Source organism: Lissotriton vulgaris, chromosome 9 (assembly GCF_964263255.1).
Source record: "Lissotriton vulgaris chromosome 9, aLisVul1.2, whole genome shotgun sequence".
NCBI lineage: Eukaryota > Metazoa > Chordata > Amphibia > Caudata > Salamandridae > Lissotriton > Lissotriton vulgaris.
This window is the reverse complement of record NC_141697.1, coordinates 1,166,366,822-1,166,394,214: the sequence shown is the minus strand read 5'-3', so window position 1 is coordinate 1,166,394,214 and position 27,393 is coordinate 1,166,366,822. Positions and strand designations below refer to the sequence as shown.

The 27,393-nt window shown below is 43.3% G+C and overlaps 1 protein-coding gene across 1 annotated transcript in view; it reads right to left on the bottom strand.

Moving 5' to 3' along the window:
• EDEM1 (ER degradation enhancing alpha-mannosidase like protein 1) overlaps nucleotides 1-27,393 on the bottom strand; it is a 133,466-nt gene that overhangs the window by 84,182 nt on the left and 21,891 nt on the right. Inside the window, exon 2 of the mRNA XM_086939212.1 lies at nucleotides 3,856-3,928. Within this exon, the coding sequence (XP_086795338.1) occupies nucleotides 3,856-3,928 (73 nt within the window). The remainder of the gene's footprint in view (nucleotides 1-3,855; nucleotides 3,929-27,393) is intronic.

Here is a 27,393-nt window from a genome sequence, read left to right as displayed (position 1 = left end):
AGTGCCTTCAAAGACTGCAGCATATACAGAATGCAGTTGCGCGTCTGGTGTTGCTGCTGCCCAGAAGAGCTCCCTCTAGAAAGGCCTTAGAGGCACTGCATTGGCTGCCTATCAGGGAACGTATTCAGTTTAAAATTCTCTGTGTTAGTCATAGGATTATTCAAGGGCAGGTCCCCAGATTTTTGCACAGCCTGATCAACCCGTATAAGCCCACTCGGCTCCTGCGGTCTCAGGGTGCGGGATTGTTACATGTCCCCAAGATTAACAGGGCACGTATGGGGGGGGGGGGGGGGGGGAAGATCCTTCGGCTCTTTGGCTGCCCGTAGCTGGAACAATCTTCCGCTCAGGCTCCGTGTGGAGACCTCGGAGGCGGTGTTCCGGAGAGAACTTAAAACGTATTTGTTCCCAAAGTCCTAATTGCTGACGGCTCATGGTTCTGTTTGGAGTGTTGCTCAGTCCATTTTAGCGCGGGGACACACTGCAAGTGTAACCAGGTGCTTTACAAGCTCAGTATTATTATTATTAGAGGGTCTTCTGATCTCATGGAGTGAAAAGATTGGGGGGGTATACTCTCAACCACCCACCCCAGGGCAGGGGTGTCAAGGAGGGGGTGAAGACAGATTTGTCCACTTAATGGGGTGGGAAAAACTGGGGTGAGGGATCAGGGGAGGGCTCTCGCTGAGGTGGAAGCAATATGCCATGCTGTGGGGCTGCACATCATCATCTTCAATTTACTTGTGGTTTAATTGCATGAGTCTGTGCTTCGGGAGCACCCTCCTGTAGCGATCACCGAACAGAGATCCACTAGTGAAAGATGACAATAGAAAGAGGAGGAGTCTTTTCCTTTCCAATGTACCCATCTGAGAGGTTGAGTTATGCCCAAGCAAGGTTGCTCTCACCAGATGAGGAAGGACAACAGCTTTTTGAAATATATTACATGACACCAGGACAAGCGGATCAGACTCAACTCCTTTTTGGAGTGACTGCTTGATTATGTAACCCATTCAGAATATATACGAGGGCTTTCTCAGCCTGCTTGGTGGAGATGTGACCTCATTTCTCCACACTGTAAAATTTGTGCGGAGGATGAGGAGATCACACCATTTGCATGCCAGAGCTTAAAGTGGTCAGAAAGAGAAGCCAACTAATCAGAAGATAAAAACGTAGAGCATATCTAGGAGGGCAGATAACTGTTCATTTCAAATGATATTCATCTGGTTTCTTTCTTGCCATAGCAAAAACACTAGACTGTATTTGCAACACAAGAACCTAAGATCTAACTACAAGCCTATATTAGAAGAGAATAAGCAATCACAGGGCTTTTTTCTGCTGCGCAGCTTTTTTCTAAAAGCCGCGTTAGATGACGAGCTCAGTTCATCATCCGCACACGACCACCGTGGCTGATGACGAGCTGAGCTCGTCATCAGCATCGAAGGGGTTAATATATTCAAAATAAGCAGCTGAAGTGCATCACTACAAGACATAGCAAACCCTGCACTCCTCTGTTACACATCAAGTTCTATCCTCCAGCCAAATACTACCCTGAACTGCAGAAATTGTAGCAAATGCCTCGGGGCATAGACAGCTACTCTGGATCAACCTCATCTTTTAGGCAGGTTTGCCAAAGCATACAAGAAATTCAGTTAGTCCCTGAAGCTCACACTATTCTTCCACAATATGTTACCTACCTTTAGCTATGCATGAGCAGTACAAGCCTCACAAGGTCAAGTTTATGTTAGATGTCTGCTTTACCAGAGCTTATAAAATTAAAATCACAAAAAGGCTCAACCAGTTACAGTTTGACTTCTACGTATTGTATGGATCATTTCTTTGTATTGCAAGTGATCCAAGAACACATGCACGTGCCTACAACCAGAGGCCAACGGGGAACAAGATAAAATGGAAAACAATACAACAACAAACCTACCTGTCCTTCTTCCCTATTCTCTCTCCCCACCAATCGTTAAAACAATATGCCTTTGAGATCTTTGTCAGCATTACTGAGATTGGTCAACATACCTAGCTCAACACGCAGTGTTAGTTACTGTGAGAAAGGGACTCTTTTTCATGGCAGCCCCCCACTTTATGACTGGTGTTGATGTGGTTTTGAATGTGGCGCACAGGGTCCCTGCCAACCAGGACCCCTGTGCTAGTGCTCCTTCCCTAAAACAAATCCCAAATTGGTACTTCTGTCCCCAGCAAGTCCCTAGTAAATGGTACTCTGGGTACCCAGGGCCTGGGAGCTGAAGAGGGTCCCTTGGGACCCCCTCACTGGGACCATGCCACTGACCTTGCAGCCTCCATGACCCTGTGATGGAGAAAACCAAGTCGACATGGCACCCTAGTGCTGCCTGAAAGGATAGGTTAGTAACCCCTCTACCAGGCCTCACAGCCCTAAGGCAGGGTGCACTATACTACAGGTGAGGGCATATCTGCCTCAACAGGTATGCACCTACAATATTGGGCACCAATTCCTAATGTTGTAAGTGCCAGTGAAGCCACAGAAAGTACATGGGCTGGAAACTCAACAACTCAAGTTCCACAGCACTATGATGACGCCAATGAATATAGGAATGTTTGGTCCCAAATCACGCTTTACAATAAATCCACACTGATGCAAGTGTGGTATTTATTGTACCATGTACCTAGAAGGCACTTCAGAGGTGCTGCCCCGAATCCCTACCAATCCTGGTGTTATATCTGATCGGCTGTATGCAGCCAACCATCACCAGACATTGTTACGGACCACTGGTTAGATAGGATCTGCACTCTAGGACCAGAAACCTTGAACATCCTGGGCAGAGGTGTCAAGCCTCCTCTTTCACGATGGGCCAGTGCTCGAAGAGGGAAGCTTGAAAGGCCTGCCACCCTTTGTAATGCGACCACCAGCCTCTGCTGCTAGCAGCAGATGGCAGTCCCTAGTTTAAATCCCCACTTTGGGCGGGAAAACCGTGCGAAAATTCATGAAGATAGATAGGAGGTGTGCCCACCTCTGCCAACCACACCTCTAAGGTGAGGGAAGCGAGGTGAAACATAACTTTCAGTCCCCGCCATCTTGAAGAGGGGGGGGGAACCCTGGAATCAGGGCTAGATCTATGCCCCCTACCACAGGAGGGTGGCATAATAGAGGGTGTAATCACCCCAGATGAAGTGCCCATTGGCCCTACCTGCTACTCCCCAAAACGCCCCCTGAATTTAGTACTTAGGTGGCTCCCCCAGACTTGGCCTTACGATTCAACAGACCAAAGAAGAAGACAGAAGACTACCGCCGGCGGACCAGCATTAAAGAGAATTGGAAAATAACCCTTTTTCCTTCTAAATACATGTTTCACCCATGTTCTACCCCATACTTCACACAGTTCTATTTCTGATATTAAACCAATCAGAAAAAGCTGCATTGCTCAGCCCCAAAAGAACATTTATTCAACGTCCCACTCCTCACTCTCCTCCTTCCCTTGCAGCAGATGCAGTGCGTAAACTTTAGTGAACTATTGAGGTAGTCCATGCGGCCATCGGAAGACATAGGTGAAAATCTTAATTTAGATGCAAGGCTATCATGGTCCTAACTATACCTGCAGACCGATGTGAAGGGTGGCAGGATTCCATCAAAACTGGCTCCCTCCTGCCACGTGTACACCTGGGTAAAAGGTTTCAAAGTCAGCGATGTACATAAAGAAAAGATAGCATTGAAAGCTGTGCACCGGTGTAGGTACAAAGACTGTTACACAACCGGAGAGAAACCAAGATATTTGAGAAGTAAAGATAAAAACATAGCCAAAACTTTGTATGCAGATCTCACTTATCAGACTCCAGAAAGAAAGTCGTCATTGTTAACTTTTGTTGAGCTCAACTCACCGCCAGGGTGTCCAAGGCATCAATCAGAGTTAAGGAATAGTTCCCTAGGACATCATTTATGTTAAGGTTGGAGCTGAAACAAACAATGAAAATGTTAAGAACAAGTTAGCTCTGTCTACAAGACAGTCAAAATGACAAGCAGCAATACTGAATACTACGAGCACCTATTCGGAGGTCAGAAGCAAGCGTGGCTTAAGCTAAACATGGCTTTAAAGGAGCAACACATTCATACAGAAAGTGGAGCTCTGAGTAGTGGGCAGTAAAAGGTCGCAAAGGCTTACATAGAGCACCAGAAGATTAGAATCAGCATTTAAATCGAGAAGTGTGTGAATTTCTCATTTTAATTAAGTTTATGTAATTGCAAAATGAATTCAAAGTATTACAGGGCTTTCCAAACATTAACATATTAACAATGTATCCAAAATGTAAACTCGTAAAACCATTACTCCAAAGCAGCCAACTCCTCAAATAGTAAGTCTAATAACGAAAACTGTTCGTGGCCAGCATATTTTATGCTCACATTCATTCTGATAGATATTGTATTGTTTTACAACTTTCCAGACAATAATTCAGCCACACCAGCTGGTCTTAAACTCAAAACGTCGGTTTAAATTGTGATTAGGGGTAGCTTTGTAATTCTTTTATTATTCGAGTTGATAATTATAAACATTAGCATACAGCCCAATTGTATAATGCTCATTCAGAACACAAAGGAGGCCCACCTTACTCCAGTCCATTATCACAGTATTATCAGTGTATTGCACAATCTATATAAACTCTGATCCTCATGAAGGATCACCTTCAGTAGAGCATCTTCCAGGACCGCAGAACATTAAACGAATAAGGGGGGTGTAAGTATGCACCCATGCCAAATCCATGGTCCGTACATAGCAGATATTGGGGTGGCTGAGCCAAAAATAAACCTCATCCAAGTGTCCATGTATAGTACGTGACCATAAGGAGACCAACAGCTTCATGGGTATGGCAAAGCCCATTACGTTTTTTCCATAATAACGCACTGTCCACTCCCTCAAATGCAGCCGTGAAATCTATGAAGCATGTACATAGACACTGTTTCAGGGAGCAGCAGAGTGGGGTCTCAAAAATGAAAAGGCTAGAAGAGTAGCTACAGTCCCAATTCCCGTGAGAATGACTAAGTATAATGGAAGTAACAAAATCTTACAGATGTGTGGCTCTGTTTTTTGTTTTTTAACTCAAAAGAACATGTTAATACGTTTTTGCCTCCTGGTCCAACACAGCTATTAAACTAGAAATGGACGGCAGGGCCAGCTCCTCCTTTCAGAAGTGAGAAGGGAGCACTGAACCCCTCAATCAGTTCGAGACTGTGGCCCTTTAGGAATATGCACTAAGAAAAGGACACAGCCAAGTAGATTGGTTTCAATGTAAACAAGCATTTCTAAATTTGCTAAAGTCGATAGCTCTGGCCTTGTCTGGCAGGAGTGATGGTGGTTTGAATTCAAATGCATGTTTCAAACATACGCCCAACAAATGAAAAATGAAAAACAAAAAACAAGCAACAGCCTGAACTTGGAACCCATGTGCTTGTAATAAAAATCATAAATGTAACATATTAACCATTGCATACAATTTTACAAAGAACAATGCTGGTGTTCTCTCAGGTATGTGTACTTTTTTTACTTTTTAGTTTTAGCACACATCATTCGAAAATATGATTCTTATTTGCAAAGAAAAGTTGCCTTTGAATAGCTGTCACCTGAAGACATATTTAAACACATAAGGATAGCTAAAAAAAAGAAATTAACAAAAAATAGTGTTGGTATACAGAGCCTGTTCGTGATATGCAATTCTTTTTAGGTAGATGTACACATACGGTCAAGGGAAATTTCACCCTAGCTGGCTATGATGGAAACACATTTCTGATGCCTTGGAATATGCGCCAGCATCAGCCCCGGTCATCAAGTGTCGGTATGCGATAGACAATTAAAATTATTTACTGGTCGGCATTCCCTAGGTTATACCAAATAAAAAAACATTTCACCAGTTTCTACAAAATATATACTTAAAAGTCAAAAAGTACCCGCCAGTACGAAGAATCTTCATATTTAAGACAGACATCACAACCCTTTTGGGAGAAAAGAGAGCTTTCGCAGTCAGACTCGTATTAAGATTTCCAGACTTCAAATTAATCCACCCCCCAACCGCCTAGAAAACCTATCGGATGAGTAGTGATTGTATTAGGGGGGGATGACGCAGCATGGGATATTCTTGAGCGCAACTCACTTGCAGAGATGGTTCTTTTTGGGCAAAATTCTTAACACCACGTCGTTTTTACAAAGTGTACAGGTTTCACCTCATTCAAAGGCTACCACAAGCTAAATAAAATGCCGGACTGTTTACTAATCAAAATAAATAATGATAACGCATCTTTACACAACATCCTCGACCAATCACAATCCGGCTTCAGAAAAAACCAAAGCACAGAAACCGCCCTGCCAGAGACGACATCCACTTCCTACTGGACAAAGGAGAAAAAGTAGTCCTCATCCCACTCGACCTTCGGCGGCCTTCAACACTGTACCCTTCCGCACCCCAATATGCAGACTCCACATTGCAGGTATCCGGGACAAGGCCCTCGACTGGATCTACTCTTTCCTCTCCAGCAGAACACAGCGGGTCAGACTCGCCACCCCCCCTTCCTCTCGGACCCCACACCAACCACCTACGGAGTCCCCCCGGGGTCCCCCCTCAGCACAACGCTCTTCAACGTCTACATGGCTCCCCTCGCCCCCATCATCCAAACCTACGAACTCAACATTGTCTCTTCGCGGACAACACCCAACTCATCCCTTTCCAACGAAGCCAACGCAGCCAAACACAACTTTCAAGAAGGCATGGAAGCTGTTGCCAAGTAGATGAATAGCAGCTGCTTATAACTCAACACCAACAAAACAGAAGTACTCATCATGGGCCCACACCCAGACACCTGGAACGACACCTGGTGGCCCTCCGCCCTTGGTAGCCCTCCCGCCCCCAAGGACCATGCATGCAAACTTGGAATCATCCTGGACTCCGAGCTCAAAATGGACCGACAAATCAACTCAGTCACATCCTCTTGCTTCCACATCCTCCGCCTCCTACGTAAGACCTTCAAATGGATCCCCCTCGAGCACAGAAAAACCGCCACCCTCGCCCTCGTCATCAGCAGACTCTACTACGGCAACGCACTCTACACCGGAATAAATAAAAACCTCACCCGCAAGCTACAAAACATACAAAACGACGCCGCACGACTGGTTCTCAACTTACCACGACACTGCCACATCTCCCAACACCTGCGCACACTCCACTGGCTCCCCATCGAGGCAATAATCCACTTCAAGATCCTCACCCACGCACACAAAGCCCTCCACAGCACCGGACCTGCATACCTTAACAGCTGTATCAACTTCCACACACCCCAAAGAACCCTACGATCAGCCCAGCTCTCCTACGCCGTGGCTCCCCATGGCAGAAAGACCAGATCAGGAGGCCGCTCATTCTCCTTCCTCGCGGCAAGTGCTCCACCTCCGGCAGACATCCCTCCTCAGCTTCACGAGAAACCTCAAGATCTGGCACTTCGACAGACCCCCTGCTTGATGGACTGGAACCCGCACCCCACTCCTCCCCAGCGCCTAGAGATCCTCCTGGGTAAATGCCACTCAACTTACTGGCACTGGCAGTGTAAGTTGTCCTTTGGGATTTCACTGTGACCTTAAAATAAATGCAGATGTCTGAGACTAGCATTAATTCATCATGATCATAAATCTTCTTTTTGGACATTTGTCCATAAAAGCACAGATTAAAATACAATACATTAAAATTAATAATTTTTTTGAAAATGAATAACATTTGATCTACATGAGGGGCAGAATCGCTCACAAAAGTTATTGTGTATCACATTAATGACCCATAAAACACTGGAAACTACGGATACGGATACTGGAATGAGAACAAGCTGAATCATCCACTTCTATGCTAACTAGGTTCCCGCAACGCCTGTAAGGCCCTAGTGTCCTTTCTGTTGAAGTAGAAATTCACTGTTGCACTATTCGTGGATAAGCCCCTTATCAGTCACTAGGAAATACGAACAGACAAGATATGCCATTAGGCAACCTGTATGCCCGTTTGCCTGATTGATTTACGAGACCATACAAATGTGTGCTCAAAAAGTGCGTTACAAGGCCATGGCTACATGGTCTATTATCTGCACCCAGTGATATTCTTTCCCTGTACTTTTGCCGTAGGTCCCGGATGATTTGAAGGAGACTGCAAAGCGGCATTATTGGCGACAGCGGTCTCAAGTGCATTTTAAAAATTCAAATAACAGGTCTGTCAACTTAAAAAAAGGCGTGATTATTAATTACTTTATTTTCTTTACTAATAGAAAGGCCAGATGGAGAAACACACTAAGTAACTCACTAAAAATTCAGGAATTAAAGAATAGTCTCTATGGAACTAAGTTGATCATTAGAAATCTGCGAGCAACATTAAATATTACATGTTATAACAAGCATTTGCAATGCAATAGGTCTCGCATTAGGAAAGTGTAAGCTATTGGTATTGTAAATGACAATTTTTTTTTAATATGTGTTGGCTTTGAAAATATATAAATTAATAGCATTGTTATTCACAAAGCCAATAGCTTACACTTTCCTAATGCGAGTCCTATTGGCTATGGCAATGCTTGTTGGTAGCAAGCAAGGACAGTGCTGTTGTGGTGCTGAGTGATGATGTGGTTGGGCGGAGTGATGTGGTGGTGTCCCCGAGTGATGATGTGGTGGTGTCCCAGAGTGATGATGTGGTGGTGTCCCAGAGTGATGATGTGGTGGTGTCCCAGAGTGATGATGTGGTGGTGTCCCCGAGTGATGATGTGGTGGTGTCCCCGAGTGATGATGTGGTGGTGTCCCCGAGTGATGATGTGGTGGTGTCCCCGAGTGATGATGTGGTGGTGTCCCCGAGTGATGATGTGGTGGTGTCCCCGAGTGATGATGTGGTGGTGTCCCCGAGTGATGATGTGGTGGTGTCCCAGAGTGATGATGTGGTGGTGTCCCAGAGTGATGATGTGGTGGTGTCCCAGAGTGATGATGTGGTGGTGTCCCAGAGTGATGATGTGGTGGTGTCCCCGAGTGATGATGTGGTGGTGTCCCCGAGTGATGATGTGGTGGTGTCCCAGAGTGATGATGTGGTGGTGTCCCAGAGTGATGATGTGGTGGTGTCCCAGAGTGATGATGTGGTGGTGTCCCAGAGTGATGATGTGGTGGTGTCCCAGAGTGATGATGTGGTGGTGTCCCAGAGTGATGATGTGGTGGTGTCCCAGAGTGATGATGTGGTGGTGTCCCCGAGTGATGATGTGGTGGTGTCCCCGAGTGATGATGTGGTGGTGTCCCCGAGTGATGATGTGGTGGTGTCCCAGAGTGATGATGTGGTGGTGTCCCAGAGTGATGATGTGGTGGTGTCCCAGAGTGATGATGTGGTGGTGTCCCAGAGTGATGATGTGGTGGTGTCCCAGAGTGATGATGTGGTGGTGTCCCAGAGTGATGATGTGGTGGTGTCCCCGAGTGATGATGTGGTGGTGTCCCCGAGTGATGATGTGGTGGTGTCCCCGAGTGATGATGTGGTGGTGTCTCCGAGTGATGATGTGGTGGTGTCCCCGAGTGATGATGTGGTGGTGTCCCCGAGTGATGATGTGGTGGTGTCCCCGAGTGATGATGTGGTGGTGTCCCCGAGTGATGATGTGGTGGTGTCCCCGAGTGATGATGTGGTGGTGTCCCCGAGTGATGATGTGGTGGTGTCCCAGAGTGATGATGTGGTGGTGTCCCAGAGTGATGATGTGGTGGTGTCCCAGAGTGATGATGTGGTGGTGTCCCAGAGTGATGATGTGGTGGTGTCCCAGAGTGATGATGTGGTGGTGTCCCCGAGTGATGATGTGGTGGTGTCCCCGAGTGATGATGTGGTGGTGTCCCCGAGTGATGATGTGGTGGTGTCCCAGAGTGATGATGTGGTGGTGTCCCCGAGTGATGATGTGGTGGTGTCCCCGAGTGATGATGTGGTGGTGTCCCCGAGTGATGATGTGGTGGTGTCCCCGAGTGATGATGTGGTGGTGTCCCCGAGTGATGATGTGGTGGTGTCCCCGAGTGATGATGTGGTGGTGTCCCAGAGTGATGATGTGGTGGTGTCCCAGAGTGATGATGTGGTGGTGTCCCCGAGTGATGATGTGGTGGTGTCCCCGAGTGATGATGTGGTGGTGTCCCCGAGTGATAATGTGGTGGTGTCCCCGAGTGATAATGTGGTGGTGTCCCCGAGTGATAATGTGGTGGTGTCCCCGAGTGATAATGTGGTGGTGTCCCCGAGTGATAATGTGGTGGTGTCCCCGAGTGATAATGTGGTGGTGTCCCCGAGTGATAATGTGGTGGTGTCCCCGAGTGATAATGTGGTGGTGCCCCCGAGTGATAATGTGGTGGTGCCCCCGAGTGATAATGTGGTGGTGCCCCCGAGTGATGTGGTGGTGCCTCTAAGTGGTGCCCTTGAGTGATGTGGTGGTGCCCTTGAGTGATGTGGTGGTGCCCTTGAGTGATGTGGTGGTGCCCCTGAGTGGTGCCCTTGAGTGATGTGGTGGTGTCCCTGAGTGATGTAGTGTGTGAGGGTGGATGAGGGAGGGAGGGTGGGTGAGGGAGGGAGGGAGGGTGAGGGAGGGAGAGGGATGCGAGGGAGGGAGGGGGAGGGAGGGCGAGGGAGGGCGAGGGAGGGAGGGCGAGAAAGGGAGGGCGAGGGAGGGCAGGGGGTGAGGGGGTGAGTGAGGGTGTGGGGGTGTGAGGGGGTGAGGGTGGGTGAGGGGGTGAGTGAGAGTGGGTGAGGGAGAGTGGGTGTGAGGGTGAGTGAGGGTGTGTGGGGGTGAGAGGGTGTGTGAGGGTGAGAGGGTGCCTGGTGACTGCGTTGGTCAGTTTCAGAATCAGGAGGGGCAGAGTCAGCACAGTCTGCGAGGGATCAACATGTCTAGAGGCAAAGCATAGCGGATGTAATATTGCAGCTAGCAAGTCGAGTGTTTTCAAGCTGATTGTCCCTAGAGGGAATGCGGTACAAAAGGGGGTGGTAATGGACGGAGCATCTGAATCAATCAAACACTCACACCCAGTCAAAAGATCTGGGTTTAATCCATCACCGTTCTTTAGCCCACTTTGCCACCCCAGTTCAGACATGGCTATATGCAAATCAGTCTGACCCTGTGCCTCATGGGAACAGTCCAGCCCGAACTGCCAAGCCAAACCCAGATCCTTTGACTTGGAGTGAGTGTTTGATTGGTTCAGATGCTCCGTCCATTACCACCCCCTTTTGTATCCCTAGAGAGATGGCAGCACAGCAACAGCATTTGAGGAGCAAGGCTACTGTAAACAAGCACGGTAGGTTTTCACTTTCGTCCAGAAACAAGCTCTCGGCATTGCTGTGGCGAGGGGCAGGAGCGCATTCCTTTGAAGTCTGATGCGGGGGCGGGGGAGCGGCAGCCTTTGAAGTCTGATGCCGAGGCACAGATAAATGGTGGTGCGCGATGTGCACGCGGGGGGCGGGGGAGTGGCAGCCTTTGAAGTCTGATGCCGAGGCACAGACAAATGGTGGTGTGTTATGTGGCTGGCGATGGTGTGCACGCGCACAGATCACATGAACTGTATGCGATCCGCAGCCGTTTTGTTAGACTTTTCTTTTCCGCTTACTATAATCTCGCCGAAGCAATGCACAAGCGCATTAGCTCAGGTGAGACCTAACGAGACAAGCATGAAAGTCTAGGGTGATGTGACTTGCGAGGATCCCACAACGTTTTCCTACTCAGAATGTCCTGCAAACTTCAAACTTTGGCTAAAATCCAGCATTTTTCTCACATTATTTTGAGGGACATTTCCAAAATCTGCTGGAATCCACGAAATACCAACCACCCATCATTCCCACACTTTTACATTAACCACTTTAAAGGAGTAATGAGTAGATAGAACCAGATTTTCATAAAAATCATCCCAAAGGAATTATAATCCCTAAGAAAGAGAAGTAGTAGGAGACACTGCACGCGACGAGTACCATTTATGAAAAAGAGTACCAGCATCTACCGTTGAGTTCAAAGTCGACTGCCTTAACGAAACTGGAATTCTCTCAGCCAGATGTAAAGAAATATCTTTATTTGAAACTTCTTTCCTACAACTTCCATAATGACAAACACAACTGAAAAGGAAGAGAAACTGTATGGTTTCAGACGAAGGATCCAAGGAGGAGATATGGACAGAGATTTGAGAAGTGGAAATGATGATTTGCATGGCCGACAGGAAACCACTGCTATCACTTCTGCTTTCGCCTTATGAAATTTAGGAAGCATCTTTGGGAGCAAACAAAAAAGGACGGAATGCAAACCCTTTCCTTGGTTAGCTAATTAGAGGTGCATCCTCTCTACATGCTTCCACCTCATGAAAGGGAGAAAAATCTGGGGTGCAGGGAGTTTGTCCCAGATGCAACGAGATCCAGATAAATATCAAATCTTCTGAAAACCTTCAGAAATCTTGTTCTGAGAGGAAGAAAAAAAAGTCTCTGCTCCACTTCAGTTTTCACATTGTTCAGACCTTTGATGGGAATTGCTGAAATCAAATTTAGATGATTATTGGGCCATCTCCCCAAAGACTGCCACCTCGTTGACAGATCTCAAAATTGTGCTGCCCTGATGGTTTATGTAAGCCACAGGTACTATGATGTCTGATTACACCAATACACTGCTTCGCTAAACTTGATGTTTAAAGTGGTACAAAGCTCGGAATATTGCACTCCGATCATTCAATTTCAGTGACTTGAACATCTCAGTAATGTTCCACTTGGCCTACACTGACATAGTCTTAAATTGTGAAAAACCAAAGATAAACCTAGGGGTCTGCTATTGAGTGAACTGTGCACTCAGGAACACTGAGACTTGTGCCCAAAAATTTGGTGCAAGGAAAATTACTTACAGTCTCAAGAGAAGTGCAGAAGTGCTTTTAATCCAACACACATAACCACCAGCAAAAGTAGGCGAGACCCAATGTCCAGAGATGGATTCCCATCAAAGTCTTGTTAATGATCAATATTATCATATGGTCATCCAAGGATAGGACTGGTGCGTCCCTAGATCATTGAAACAGTATCCAAGTCCCCATGAAGGACAGGGTTTCGCCCGTAGCTACTCGTAGACCATGTGTATGACCATTAAATGGGAACAGGTGCAGTGCAAATAGAACTAAGTGAAAGTGAGATTAAAAGTAGAATAGAGGACAAATAGTGGGAAAACTTTATTAGCTATAGGTCTCTTTCTGATTAAAACCAAGAACCGCGCAAAAAAGCAGTCTCACCAAATAGCTGCATAAGGGCCGACATATTTCTGCCAAGTAGGGAACAAACTCCCAAGGCTTTCTTCAGGGCCTCTGTTCTAAACAATATTTTGCCACTGCAAGTGCGTACTACATATACATAAACCATATACACAATCGTGAATCAATCAAACTGAAAAGGATATGTGTTACAATTCCTCAGTGTCAAATGGTATAGTATTCACCTACAATAAACAAAAGTGGTGTCAGTGTGTTGGATATCTCAGTATCCAACACACAGTATGAAAAAATCTCCACTGGCTCGCAGTCCAGGAAAGATGCAAGTTCAAGCTACTCACCCAAACCCTCAAAGCTCTCCACAACACCGGTCCAGCTTACCTCAACCACCGCCTCAACTTCTTCCAACCAACCAAACACCTTCGACTAGCATCCAAGGCACCTCCCTTGCATCCAGAAGCTCCTTGTTATACATTGCAGCCAAGACCTGGAACGACCTCCCAAAACATCTCAGAACCTCCCCCTTCCATATGGACTGCCGAAGGAAACTCAAGACATGGCTCTTCCAGAAGAAACAGGCATGATCTCCTCCTCCCCCCTCAGGACTGCCCTGCCCAGCATCTCAATATCCTCACGGGTGATTAGCCAAGCTCTACAAATTCATATAATACAACATCCACTGTTAGAATTTTTGTTGGATCTTGATGTATCCTCACTCCTTATAACCGTTTATCCAGTAACAAAATCCAGTGAAGTGGCGCCTTGAGCTCCTCTGTCACTGAACGGACATATCCATTGATTGGGATTTCCGGCACCAAGGTTTTTGCAGATGCTAAATCATAAGTCAATGTCTGAGTTTCGCTGTGCTCAGGCCACGCAGTGAACCAAGGTGAGCAATGCAAGCAATGCTGATCACTGCACTTCTCTCTCACTCCTCCCGAAGCGGAGTCATACAGTAACAGGGTCGAAGGTTGTCCCTCACAGTTAAGTTAGCTAATAGCTGAAGGGGCTGACTCGCTACCCCCATGCCAGTGGTTCTTAACATTTTGACCCCCAATTAATCATTAATGGAGCCCAGGGTTCCCAATTGAATCATTTATGGGATATGAAAGTGTGAGATGTTGAGGTTTTAAGCCAGAATACTTTTATATCTTAAACAGACTATGGAAGGTGGCCATGAGCCAATGCGATTTCTATGCCATCAGTTTAAAAGGTATCATTTATCACACTGAAGATGGTGAGATCCTTCACACCGAGATTAGGCATATTCAATGAAACCAGACATATTACATTTTATCAAAGCTTGCAATGCGATTACACTCTGGGTATAGAGATTTTGTGGCTATAAAGTGCTGTGGGTGCTAACGTCATACATTCCAAGCAACAGGTCTCTATCCGCAAGCCATTTTTTTCTAGCACAGCCGTAATACGGGTCTGGCACCTGCATTGCCGCTCTTGCTTTTACGAGCGGACAAGCCAACCAGTATTTAAGTAGTGTCACACACATTGCTGAAAACACCATTCCTTCATCAGAATTCTAAGAATGCAGTCATGCTACACTGCTGTTGCAGGTGTCACCAAACCTAGGGTGGAGCAAAAAAGAAAAATATATTGCAGAATCAGCACTGGGAAATATATGATCGGCAGTGAAACTCAAGTTCAGATCATGCGATGCTTCACAAGTCAATGTAGATAATTATCCCTGAAATATGTCTTCTAAAAAAATATATATTTGGCCAAAAATGCTCTTACATTTTTGGCTGAACCATTTTTAAGTATGTACCTGCAAACAGGTACTAAGCTTGCTCTTCTTGCCTAGGCATGTTTACAAACCAGGATTACTATCAAACAAATGCTTTCCAACCTCAGCTTGTAGAAACATTCCTGAAACGGGTCAGAAGCCAGGTAACTCAAATAACTGCAGAGCAACTTTTGAAAATGTTCTGAAATGGTAACGTTAGAACTTTTCAGTATGGCTAATGTTTTTAGATCTTGCTACAGACAGCTCTAGGTGACAGCAGTTAGACGCCCTCAAGAGTGATAAGCAGCGCTCTACAAATCCACCTTACAATACATGTTACCAATACTTTAGGTACATATGAAGTAGTACAGAGAGACATGGCTTTGGGTCACCACACACAAGCCATCGTATTTCATAGTTTGCAAATTACCTGGATGGGCTGACCACCTTATTTGTTCCAAACGGTAATAAACTCACGTAGTACTTTTGCTAGCCTGCTGAAGCAACAGACCGTGTAGCTTATGTTTCAGAATCAAGTCGTATTCTTTGATGTTTTAACGGGCAGGATACATTTCTGGTGTATGCCTTGCTTTGGTTTCGGAAGTACGTTCTGTTGATCAATATGGCAGGCTTACTGTAGTCACTAATCACCCATGCAAGCTTGCTTCTTTTACTTTACTGTCTTGATTGCATGTTGCTGGGCGTCCAGTTTCTATTCACAAAAAGCAGTGCATGAACACAATATTTCTGCAAGTACACTTTAAAGACCGACCCTTGTAAAATGTATCTATTATGTAATAAGAGGCTGTTTATGCATTTTAAGTTCAGCACTTACAGCACAAACTTCAATCTCGGTCTCCTTCTTGGAACACTATGAGGATACAACCTACCTTTGCTATTGCAGTCTGTTCCACAAAGTGGTCCCACTCCCAGCTTCAACTGTCTGTAACCCAAGAGGTTCCATTATTATGGTACTTTTCTTCCTGGGGCAGCTGAGAGCAGCATACATAACATTGCCCAACTATTACCAAATCCCTCCCATTTCAAAAAGCCAGGCCTACTAGCTTTGCTTAAGCGTGTTTAAGAAAAGAAAAGCCAATTTGTTTTATCAATGCTTGGCTTTAAACTTCTACAACAAATACTTTTTGTATACACTGGAGTTGAACTGTACCAAAATCCGAGGCGAGTAATGCTGCTAGGGATATTACACAAATCTGACACTTCTTTAGAACTCCATATCTTTTGTCTCTCTGCAAGTGAGGTTATTGATACTTCAAGGCATGCTTAGAGGATGACAGTATGTGTATTTTAAAGCACAGCAAATGGTCCGAATAAAATATATAACGGCCATTAAGAAGAGCTTTCACCAAATACAATTATGCTTACAATGAGAACAAAGGCTAAACAACTATTGAAACACAAGTGTGCCATCTATCCCTTTAAGCCCAAGAGGGCGAGGAGTGGTTAGTTTTTGAGAGCCGTGCCTCCTAGAAAAAACTATCAGTGAACATCCAAAATCCCCTTTCTGATCAACTAATAACCGAGTCCATAAATGTACATGCCTAGAACTTCTCAAATCCACTAGGTATTTTAGAACAAGGACATTGCAATCTGGGACTGTTTCTTCTCATCATAGTTTCGGCACCATGCTCATCTGTAATTTGAGCAGGGTGGATTAAAGCCATTTTATGTGTATTTGGAAGGATCCATAAGGGAAGGGGGATAAGGTGGAAATATGGTGGGGATTAAGTTGGAGAACTGGTTGAGACATATACAATTAATTTGTATTTCTACACAGATACTCCCTCGGCATAGCTACGGTACTATTGTTGCGTGCCTGAGATTAATTTTTTAGCATGAACAAGTCAAAAATATTTTAAGTAGGCCAACATTAAATGTCTCTAAAACAGAGTAGCCAATTATTTCCTCTCCAAACGTAAAATAAATCTTGCCAATATAGAATCTACTGTATATCCTTTGTGTGGTACAACAGCCACATAAGACATAGGACATGGTTTTCTCTTTACTGCCTTTTCATGCCCATAAGATCACAAAAGAGAACTACCAAGGCCTCCAAATTAGATTACACCAATATGTTCACCAAGCTTATAAGGAAGATAAATTATTCTAACCCTACCATTTACATCTCTACCACAAAACAAGAGATTGCCCTCAGCTCGGCAGGGATGGAGGGAAAAGCCTGTGCATGGTCCACATGCTTTTGAGGGCTCTCAGCTACCAATGTATACAGATGCTTACCTTTTGAGTCGCCAATATATACCTTGGTCTCTTTTAAATCTCCTAAGAAGGATTCTTTAAAAGGATCTTGTGGCAACCACACTAGCCAATCAAGAAATCATCGTCCACCAATTTGCTGATACATAGCACTGCCCTAAAATACAATGAGAAGATGATAATCATTGAATGAGCTCTTGCTTCATCTACATTTTGGCCAGGATGTCAAACATCTACATGAAAACCAAAACCAAGCCAAAGTGAAACAAAATGTGATACCCTCACCAAGAACGTTAAACAGCAAAAAATGAAAAACTAAGCCTTAAATTGAAAAAGTTTCATTCTAGTGTCAAGCCAGTAGGAATGCACTGGTCTCTCATTCAAAGTCCATACCGCCACAAAACCCTTACAAGCGGTCTAGTTCCAACTCCTCTTGCTCAACAAACTACAGCACAGCAACTAGTTGCCAGTCGGCTGTACCAGCTCTCATTCTCTCTTAGCTGGAAAGTGGCAATGTTCTATTGACAAGCTTACCGGTGTCATCTCCCATCCCACTCACACGAGTACTACCTTTAGCAGTGCAACTTATAAAGGGGAAAAATACATATCATCTACTTCGAATCACACTGCAGCTGATTCCCTTAAAGGTAGTGCCCCCCGTAGGAGTGCGCTCTCATGTACAGAGCACTTAAAGAACAAAAACAAAATTCACTGAGAACCTCTCTCTGATCGAAACTGCAAGACAGAGTCAAACCCTTGCTAGAACAGAGACTCAGGAGTCACATAATCCACATCTACATAACATTCAGCCAGTTGTCTAAAGTAAGCACAGCAGTATCCACAATAATTCCAGGGGTCTGCAAGTTGCAAAGTGTCTTTAAATAACACCTTAATTTGCACTTTAAAGTATCTATCACTTGTGTTCCAATTTTATATGCAGACTTATGTGGTCTCTTAAAACTAGGCCACCATTCGACAATTACCATAAATATAACACGCAGAGCAAAACATTTCCCACCTCTTAGTGCAAGCTTGGGCTCCCACTGGCGGTGCCAAGGAACTGGCCATCATTTAGCCCTATTCCATGCACTTGGTTACAGAGTCTCGAACATGTAAGTCAGAAATATTGTTTTTTTGTAGGTTTGGAGTCAGTTTGTTTGCCCTCATTCCTTGTCGTATACAACAAATGTATTACTGTTTAAACAGGCTAGGAGGTTACAGGTTGCTTCTCCATGTGCCATGATGCACCCTCTTGTAGGTGCGACCTAGCATTTTACATCAGGCTTGCCTCTAGGTCCCATTGGGGGTGGAAAGTAGAGGACTCACTAGACATTTTCAGGGTATCCACGTGAAATACTTAAATAAATTGACTGGTAAAAACTTGGCACTGTGTCATCTGTACCATTCTTTCCCCCATGTGGGCCAATTCAAAACCTGTAGGTAAATAATATCACAAAGTATCTGTTGTGCTACAAAACAAGGGAGAAGAAACTGAGGTCAAGCTTGCACAGACAGCTGTAACCACAAACTTATTTTGGCTACCTCTAAAGTAGGTAAAATGTGTGTTGTGGTTCTAATCAGTAGAATAGTCTCAGAACCAGCAAGTGCAAACAACGATATCATAACGAATGGGGTAGTCAAATGTTAACACCTGCACTGCCGAAAGTGAAATATTTCAAAACCAAGCCGCTTCATGCTTAGTACCACCCCTTTCCCTCGCCACAACGATTTATGGTTTCAGAGGATCAACTGGTAAATAGCAAAACCACCACAGTATCCAGCTTAGGTCTATTCAACCTCTCTAAGATAATGTCAAGTAACCGAGAAAGACTGGATCGGAGACCAAGAGATGCAATTGATGAGTTGATGGCTACAGTGAAAGATTCCAGTCCCCAAGTCAAAATATCTGCTCAGTTAAAAAGGAAAAAAAAAACACACACTTTTCTCTTCGCTACATCCAAAACACTTCATTATTTAAACTTTAATTCAAGAAGACATTTAGGTGATCCAGCGCTCTACTCGAAAAACTGGCTCATGAACGCTACCCAACACCTCAACACTCACTATCAAACACCGAACACATATTCAGGCCCATAACACCAATGAGACAATTTCTGAGCAACTGAATCAGGTGATTTGATTAATCAATCTATTCACAAAATATTTACACTATTATATACAACTGCAGTTTATCTTTCTTTAGTATGATATTAAACATATTACAAACACAAGACATCAATTATTGAAGAATTGAGACCCATTCTATTACCCTCCCCCTTTGCTAATTAACCCTGTTAATTGTGTTACCTAGCAGAAGCACAAGTAGACAGCATTATATTTACTCTTCCTCCTTCAGAAACTGCACGAAATCCATGAGCTTTTGTCACAAAAGACATAACATAAGCACACATAATAAGCACATGCCATTAGTTAAACAGCCGCATTTAATACTGACAAAGACAATAGACAAGGTTAGTTTATTATTTTTCTTCTTTGAGTTTGCAACATAAGGCACATTAGTTTTACCCCGCGTGTACTGATGATTGCATTTTTAAACTAAGTTGATTCATAATTTCACCACAAGCTTATTAATTTGGTTACAGTTACAAGGGATTAATTTCGCAAGTTTGAACAAAATTTTGTTCTTCACCTTGCTCCATCAAGGTTACAGATAGCGCAATATGTGTTCAACTTAATTCATTTTCAAACACTTTGTGACCACTTTAAGACCACAAATCTAATTAGGGTTGATGGTAGCAGGCTCAAACAGCAGGAGCACAGCAGTGCAATAAATAGCAGATGGTGAATGGTAGCAAGGGATCGTCTAGTGCACTCTTCTGACCCTGCTTTAGCTGCTCAGCTGTCACGAAACAATCCATCGGCCTTCCAACCCGGTTCTACTCCGATTTACCTGGATCTTGCTATTTCACACAGCTCCACCATTAAACTAGATTATTGCATCGCAGAGTCTTTACAGTGTCCCACCTGCTCACCAAGTGACCCCGCTTCCGTCCACTCCATTACAAATTCTTGGCACTCCAGTGCCACTAAAGGCAGAAATAAAATAGTGAGAAGATACAGAGATCCTTCATTTAGGACAGAGCAGTTGCATTTGACCCTTTTGCTTAAGGGCTAGGTTTTCAGGGCCTACATACATCCATGAAGAACAATACATAGCCAGCAAAGTGAAGGTAGAAGTGGGTATAGACTTTAGGATTCCAAGGTGCACCTTGCAATCTGCTTACATTACAGCTACCCATTTTCCCTGACAGCCAATGGTGAAAACTATGCATGTCCAAAATACAGTACAATACATGAAATGATTAGTTGAAAGAGGACTATTAGAGACAGAGACATCAAATTTTAAAAAGATGAGTCGCATTATGCTGTTGCCCACAGTCCTCTGGTGAGCACCACTATGCTGCAAGCAGCATCAAAATTAAAATCTCAAAAAAGCCCAAAAAGATTCAAAATTCTCAGCAGTGGCCACATTTCCCACATGTCAAACTTCATTATGTACGCTTCGATGAAATTCTTAAACCAATGATGTACAGGTATGACCATCCAAAAGGCAACGCTTGAATAGCAACCATTTTTTCTAGGAACCCCACTATGCACTCTTGTTCACCGACAGTTAGCGGGGGAATCAGGTGGATTTCATGACTCTCTGAATGACATAAAGGTCTTTCTTGACCAAAGTCCACCTTCTTCAACACAGACACTCCTTTGACATAACTACCATTGTTGCGTGCCGCAGATTGATTTCTTAGCATGAACGAGTCAAAATTCTCTTAAGTAGGCAAACATTAAATGTCTCTAAAACAAATATACAAACTCATCAAGGAGACGAAAACTTTTGACGCCCAAGGAGGATCTGTGGCTCAACAACTAAAACAGCTTGAATACTTAACCAGACGTGAACGAAATCAGCGGTTACATGCAACGACACTAATTCAATATCACCGTGTGAAACGAATCCCGAGAGGTCTCAGATTAGCTATTCGACCGATGCTATATAGACTAAATAACAACCCTCAATTCATGGAGAAATGGTTTGAAATTCTGAATAAGTGTTCCCTGGATTTAATTTTGTTGTTAATTGAAGAGCTTGCAAAAACTATACGAGACCTAGACGAGGAAATTTCCAATGTTATACGAGAATTGTCCGAAAAAAATGGAGGATGAACCATGGGCTAAGATCTTGGAGGATATTGACATAAGATTAGACAAGTATGGAAAGGAGCTACAAGAAACAAAACTGCGTAAATTTAAGCGTGACACTATCGATTATAAGTTGAATGAAGCATATACTTGGGCGGAAGTCTACGCAAAAAGAAGATTTACCAGCAAAAAACAACAACCAGCTTCATCGGAGGAAAGCGTAGTCTCAGATAGTGATCTAAGTACTGCAAGGCAGCCCATAACATCTCAACAGCCTCAAAAAACAGGTCCCCAAGCTCCTGATCTGACAGACACTACACCTGGTACATCGTCAAATGTTTTTTTAGAGAAGGACCTACCACCGAATTTTCCAACAACACAACCGGGAGACAAAAGACGAGAAGAGGACAAGGAAAAAGAAAAGGAGAAAGAAAAGGAACAAGCAAAGAAGACGGGATTGCGGAGCCAGACCAAAATCTCGTAATTAATATTTCACACTAGCCTCTTTCGAATTTTGAGGAAAGTTTGCTAAACAAAGGGACCCCTTTTGTAAATACATACCAGACTAATGAACTAGAGACGGAAGTAGCATTCTTCAAATTCATGAGAGTTCTGAGGTTAAAACACTTCTTCACAATATTAAATCCAACTGACACCGTGGACGAAACGGAGAGACAATTCAAACCTAAAAGCAACTTCATGGCACCGGTATCTCACAAGAGCTTGGATACGTTTGAGATCTTGGTGAAAACTGACATGAATAAAATTCAGTATAAGAGAAAGCTTAACAACTTGACAAGAGCAGAATATAGCGCTCTCCAAAGACTGGCAAGGAACAACGCCATAATGATTCAGAAAGAGGACAAGGGTGGAGGATTAGTTATAATGGATTCTGACTTTTACAAATAAAAAGGTGATGAACATGTCCAGGATATTAATACTTATGCTAAGCTTGAACATGATCCGACGATAAATATTTCTCAAAACTTGGACAACATTCTAAATAAAGCTGAAGAATTTAATTGGATTGACAATACCACTAAGCGATATCTAAAACAGATATACCCAAGAAGACCAAAAATTAACTTTTTGCCAAAAGTGCATAAAAGCATAGATAACCCCCCATTCAGGCCTATAGTGTCTGGGTGCTCATCAATTTTTGAGAATCTTGGTATCTTCATTGATGCTCATATGCAATCCTTCATTCAAAATTGGCCAACGTATTTGGAGGATACGTCAGACTTTCTTAGAAGTCTTGCAACCATCACAACGGCAGGATGCACGGGATGGACACTCTGTACTATCGACGTCACTTCCTTGTACACGTCAATTCCTCACAAACAAGGACTAGAAGCTATAGAATGAGCTTTACTTAGAACAGATAAACCAGAAGAACTCAACTATTTGTTATTACAGCTACTGGAATTTTGTCTTGAAAACAGCTATTTTCTTTGGCAAGATGAATACTATACCCAACTCACAGGCACCGCAATGGGATTTCCAGGGGCATGTATATATGTCAACATCTTCATGGCAAAATTTGAGCTTGATTACATACTTGAAGATCCTACTTGGAAACAGGGGACTGTATATTACAGGCGCTACATTGACGACATATTCATAATATGGAATCGTCTAAATTCAGAACTACTTCAAAATATCAACAGCTTGAATTTAGCTAATCCAAGAATTCAGTTCAGACACAATGTAAGCACAACATCATTACCCTTTTTGGATGTTCTGGTTGAAATTAAAAATGATTCTATCCAAACAAAACTACACAAGAAAGCAACTGATAAAAACACAGCATTGATGTACGGAAGTTTTCACCCGGCAAATTTAATCAATAATCTTCCTGTATCTCAGTTTATGAGGATTAAAAGAATATCTTCAAACAAAGAACAATGTGATAAAAGTTTGGAGGAGCAAAAACAGATACCTCGACAGAGGCTACCCTAAAAAATTGCTGGAGGCGCATCTGGAAAAGATCAAAGCAATACCCAGGACAGAACTTTTACAAAAGAGACCCAAGAAAGTCAACTAAAGGATGGTCTTTGTATCCAAATATTCGACAGCTTCCAGGGATATAAAGAAAATAATTCTAAAAAGATGGGAGATCTTGTTAGCTGAGAAGGACTTCGGGACATTGTTTGTAGATAGGCCATTATTTGCCTATAAAAGAGCCCAAAACTTGAAAGAGCTTTTAAGTAAACCAGCAAAGGAGATTGCACAGCAACAAGTGATCTTTAAAGGCACAACTCGGTGTTTCAATTGCAAAAATTGTAACAATGCTATACTAGGAAATGTTTTATTGCATCCACGCACTGGTGAGAAAATACTACTTAGACATACAACCAACTGCAATTCTGAACATGTAGTTTACTCAATCAAATGCCCATGCGGGCTACTATACATCGGGAAGACTGATAGGAAACTAAAGCTGAGACTCTCTGAACATAAAAGTCTGATTCGCAACAAAAAACATACTTCTCCGTTGGCTAAGCACTGGTCCGAAAAATGTCATTCCATAGCTCAACTACGATTTCAAATTATTGAATTAGTACCACAGAGACTAGGAATGGACAATGCGAAAATCCTTCTCCAGAGAGAAGCTTTTTGGATACGCAAATTGCAAACACTGATCCCAAATGGGTTAAATGACAAAATGGAGATGATGTTTTCTTTGAGTTTCAAACACTTGAATCTCTAGGGGCTCAAACACACAGTGATATGCATGTTCACACGACCACACACATTAATAGCTGCAAGCATGTTGGATAGGGCTTTTCATAAAAATGAGTCTTTTCTGTAGACACCATTCGTATAGAATGTAAATAGGCAGGAATGTACGTAGTTCATTCATTTTTTCACTTTATGTATTTTTTGATATATTGTGGAGTTATGTTTGCTTTAGTGCAATTTGATCGCTACTCCTTTTTATAGGCGTCTTAACAAAATAGAACAAAGGACAATAGTCCTTATGTAAGCCTCAAACCACTTCGTTAAGAACGCATTTTCTAACTTCCACCATTTAATAATGGCGACTGGATTAGCATGTAAAACCCATTATAAAATCCCCCTTCATGATCAAACATTGTCCAGGGAGAAATCAGCAATAATTTAATAAATAAATAAAGACAGTCCGTGGCTCAGGGTAATTTTCGTTTAAAAGCGAAACTCCTTTTAAAATATGAATGCTCCATGCGATTTCACAACACGCAATTCCATATGATTGGACAACAGTCATTAGCAAGGGAGATACCGAGTGATTCGTAAACGTTGCTTAATGGCGACCATTTTTAAGCTGAGGCTGTCTTGAATCCTCTGTCTATTGCTACGCATCGGGTAGCATGGAAGTGATAATAGAGAAAGGACTCTTGTTTGTTACTCAGTTTCCAGCCGGCAGGCTAGGTGCTGGACGCTTATTCGAACGGCAGCATTTTGAGTTAAACGGTATGCTTATTCGAGGAAATGCCGTATACATAACGAACCGAATTTAGTTTGGGTGGCAATCTTCATAACGGACCTGTTCTTTATATTTGCAGTATCGTGAATTGAGATCTCAGCGAGACCGAAGTTTAATTTACAAGGCTCGCAGGTAAAAGTTATCTTCTTAACTTTCGACAACCCGCAAATATTATAAAATAGAATATCATACTCCTGGGCGATTGCAACTCTTGTCCAATTTAGGTCTTTTCACGTATGCGCGACTCAGAAAATCACAGGTGAGCTCATAACCAGAGCGTGAAAACGTGTAACATTTGATGTTTGTTTTTCTTTAAAATGATTCTTAACAGCCCTCGTCCCCCCCTTTTTGTTACAGAAATTTCAGTGCGCAAAAATATTCAGGTAACCTCATCTTCCTTCAATAACTTCATAGTTTAGCTCCGAATTAAAAAAAATTTCCTTTTCTAAATTGCGCACCTTTTTTTCTTTAGATAGAATACTGCCAATTGACTATAACAAGCTAACAAGGAATCTTATGATTTCCCTGCATTCGTGGTAAGAATTGATTGAGCTTATACACTTTAGAGATTCAAAAACCTCCGCAAGCACCAAAAGTAACACATTTTCCTTGTTTGTTTTTCTTCTCAAACAGACCCCCGACGAAGGGGCCTTAGCCCCGAAATGCATTGGGTTTTTATTTCTACTTTGCTTTGGGAAATGTAAATTTGTTTGTATTCATAATGTTACAATGATGAAATAATTGCTGATGTTGCAAGCAAAAATGAATGAACAAAAAATGCAAATGTGATGTTCTTATCATTTGAAATATTGATAAAAATAAATTAAATGAAATACAGGAGAATTTGTATCTTAGTAGTGCGTACTAGAGCCCTGGTGACTTATTGCACCAGGCTACATATATCCTTTATCTAGTGGGCAGGCACTAATCTAGTACAGCACACATATCGAACCAACATTTCAAAACAGTTAAAACTGAGTGCAGTACCCTTCTTCATTCATTTTAAAACAGAACAGCCAATTATTTCCTCCCCAAAAAGTATCAAATATCTGGCCATTATAGAATCTACTGTATATTCTTTGTGTCGTTCAAGAGCCATATGAGACATAAGACATTAGTTGTATTCCCTCTACTGCCTTTCTATTCCCTCAAGGAGACAAAAGAGTACCAACTATAAAGACCTCCAAATAATTTACACCAATATCTTCACCAAATTCTATACTAATATAATAAAGAGAGAGCCCAAACCTTTGAGGCGGGTAATCTCAGGAACCACAGCACCAATCACAACACCCAATACAGCGTTGGAAAGGGCAGTTGCAGCTGAAGGACATAGGCTATGCAGACGCCCACCATATACATTTAAAAGGTAAAAGAACCGTGCCAGCAAAGTATTCCCTTGTGGGCGTGTCTGCGTTGTGCTGTGGGCGTGACAAACGCTGGGGCGTGTGGTACGTTCCGCCCTTCATGCCATGTCTCATATTGTATGCTGTGGGCGTGTGTTGGGGCTGTGGGCGTGTGCTGGGGCTGTGGGCGTGTGCTGGGGCTGTGGGCGTGTGCGGGATTACGGGAAAAAAAGCTAGAGTTGTGCCCAATATTTAATTGTTTTTTCTTCCCAGGTTCTGTACATTCCAGCTCCGGGTGTCCACCCTGCTCCCTTTAAATCCCCCTGCACCCCATAATCATAACCCACCCTTACCTATTAAAATACCCCAACACCCTTAAACACTAACCCATCTTAACCCTATAAATATACCCTGTACCCCAAAACCCAAACATATCCCTAAACCCTAAAAATACCCCTGTACCCCAAAATCCAAACCTAGCCCTGAATCCTATAAATACCCCTGTACCTCAAAACCCAAACCTACCCCTGAACCCTAAAAATACCCCTGTACACTAAAAATACCCCTGTACCCCAAAACCCAAACCTACCCCTGAACCCTAAAATACCCCTGAACCCCAAAACCCAAGCCTACCCCATAAGCCTTAAAATACCCCTGTACCCCAAACCCCAAACCTACCCATGAACCCTAAAAATACCCCTGTACCCCAAAACCTAAACCTAGCCCTGAACCATAAAATAACCCTGTACCCCAAAACCCAAACTTACCCCTGAACCCTAAAATACCCCTGTACCCCAAAACCCAAACCTAGCCCTGAACCCTAAAAATACCCCTGTACCCCAAAACCCAAACATACCACTGAACCCTAAAAATAGCCCTATACCCCAAAACCCAAACGTAGCCCAGAACCCTAAAAATACCCCTGTACCCCAAAACCCATACTTATCCCTAAACAATTAAACTACCCGTTACCCCATAACCCAAAACTATATCTGAACACTTGAAATACCCAAACACCCCAAAACATATACCTCAGTACCCCACAACATATACCCCTATACCCATACTTACCTTATCCAAACATTAAAAAAAAACATGGTTTTACCATTCATCCATTTACAACGAATTTCGTTGTAAATGTATGCATGGTAAAAGCATATAAAATCTAATGCCATGAATTATGATGGCATTGCGGACTCATGGTACTTTCGTAAAGAAAATATGCAGAGTTTTGGTATG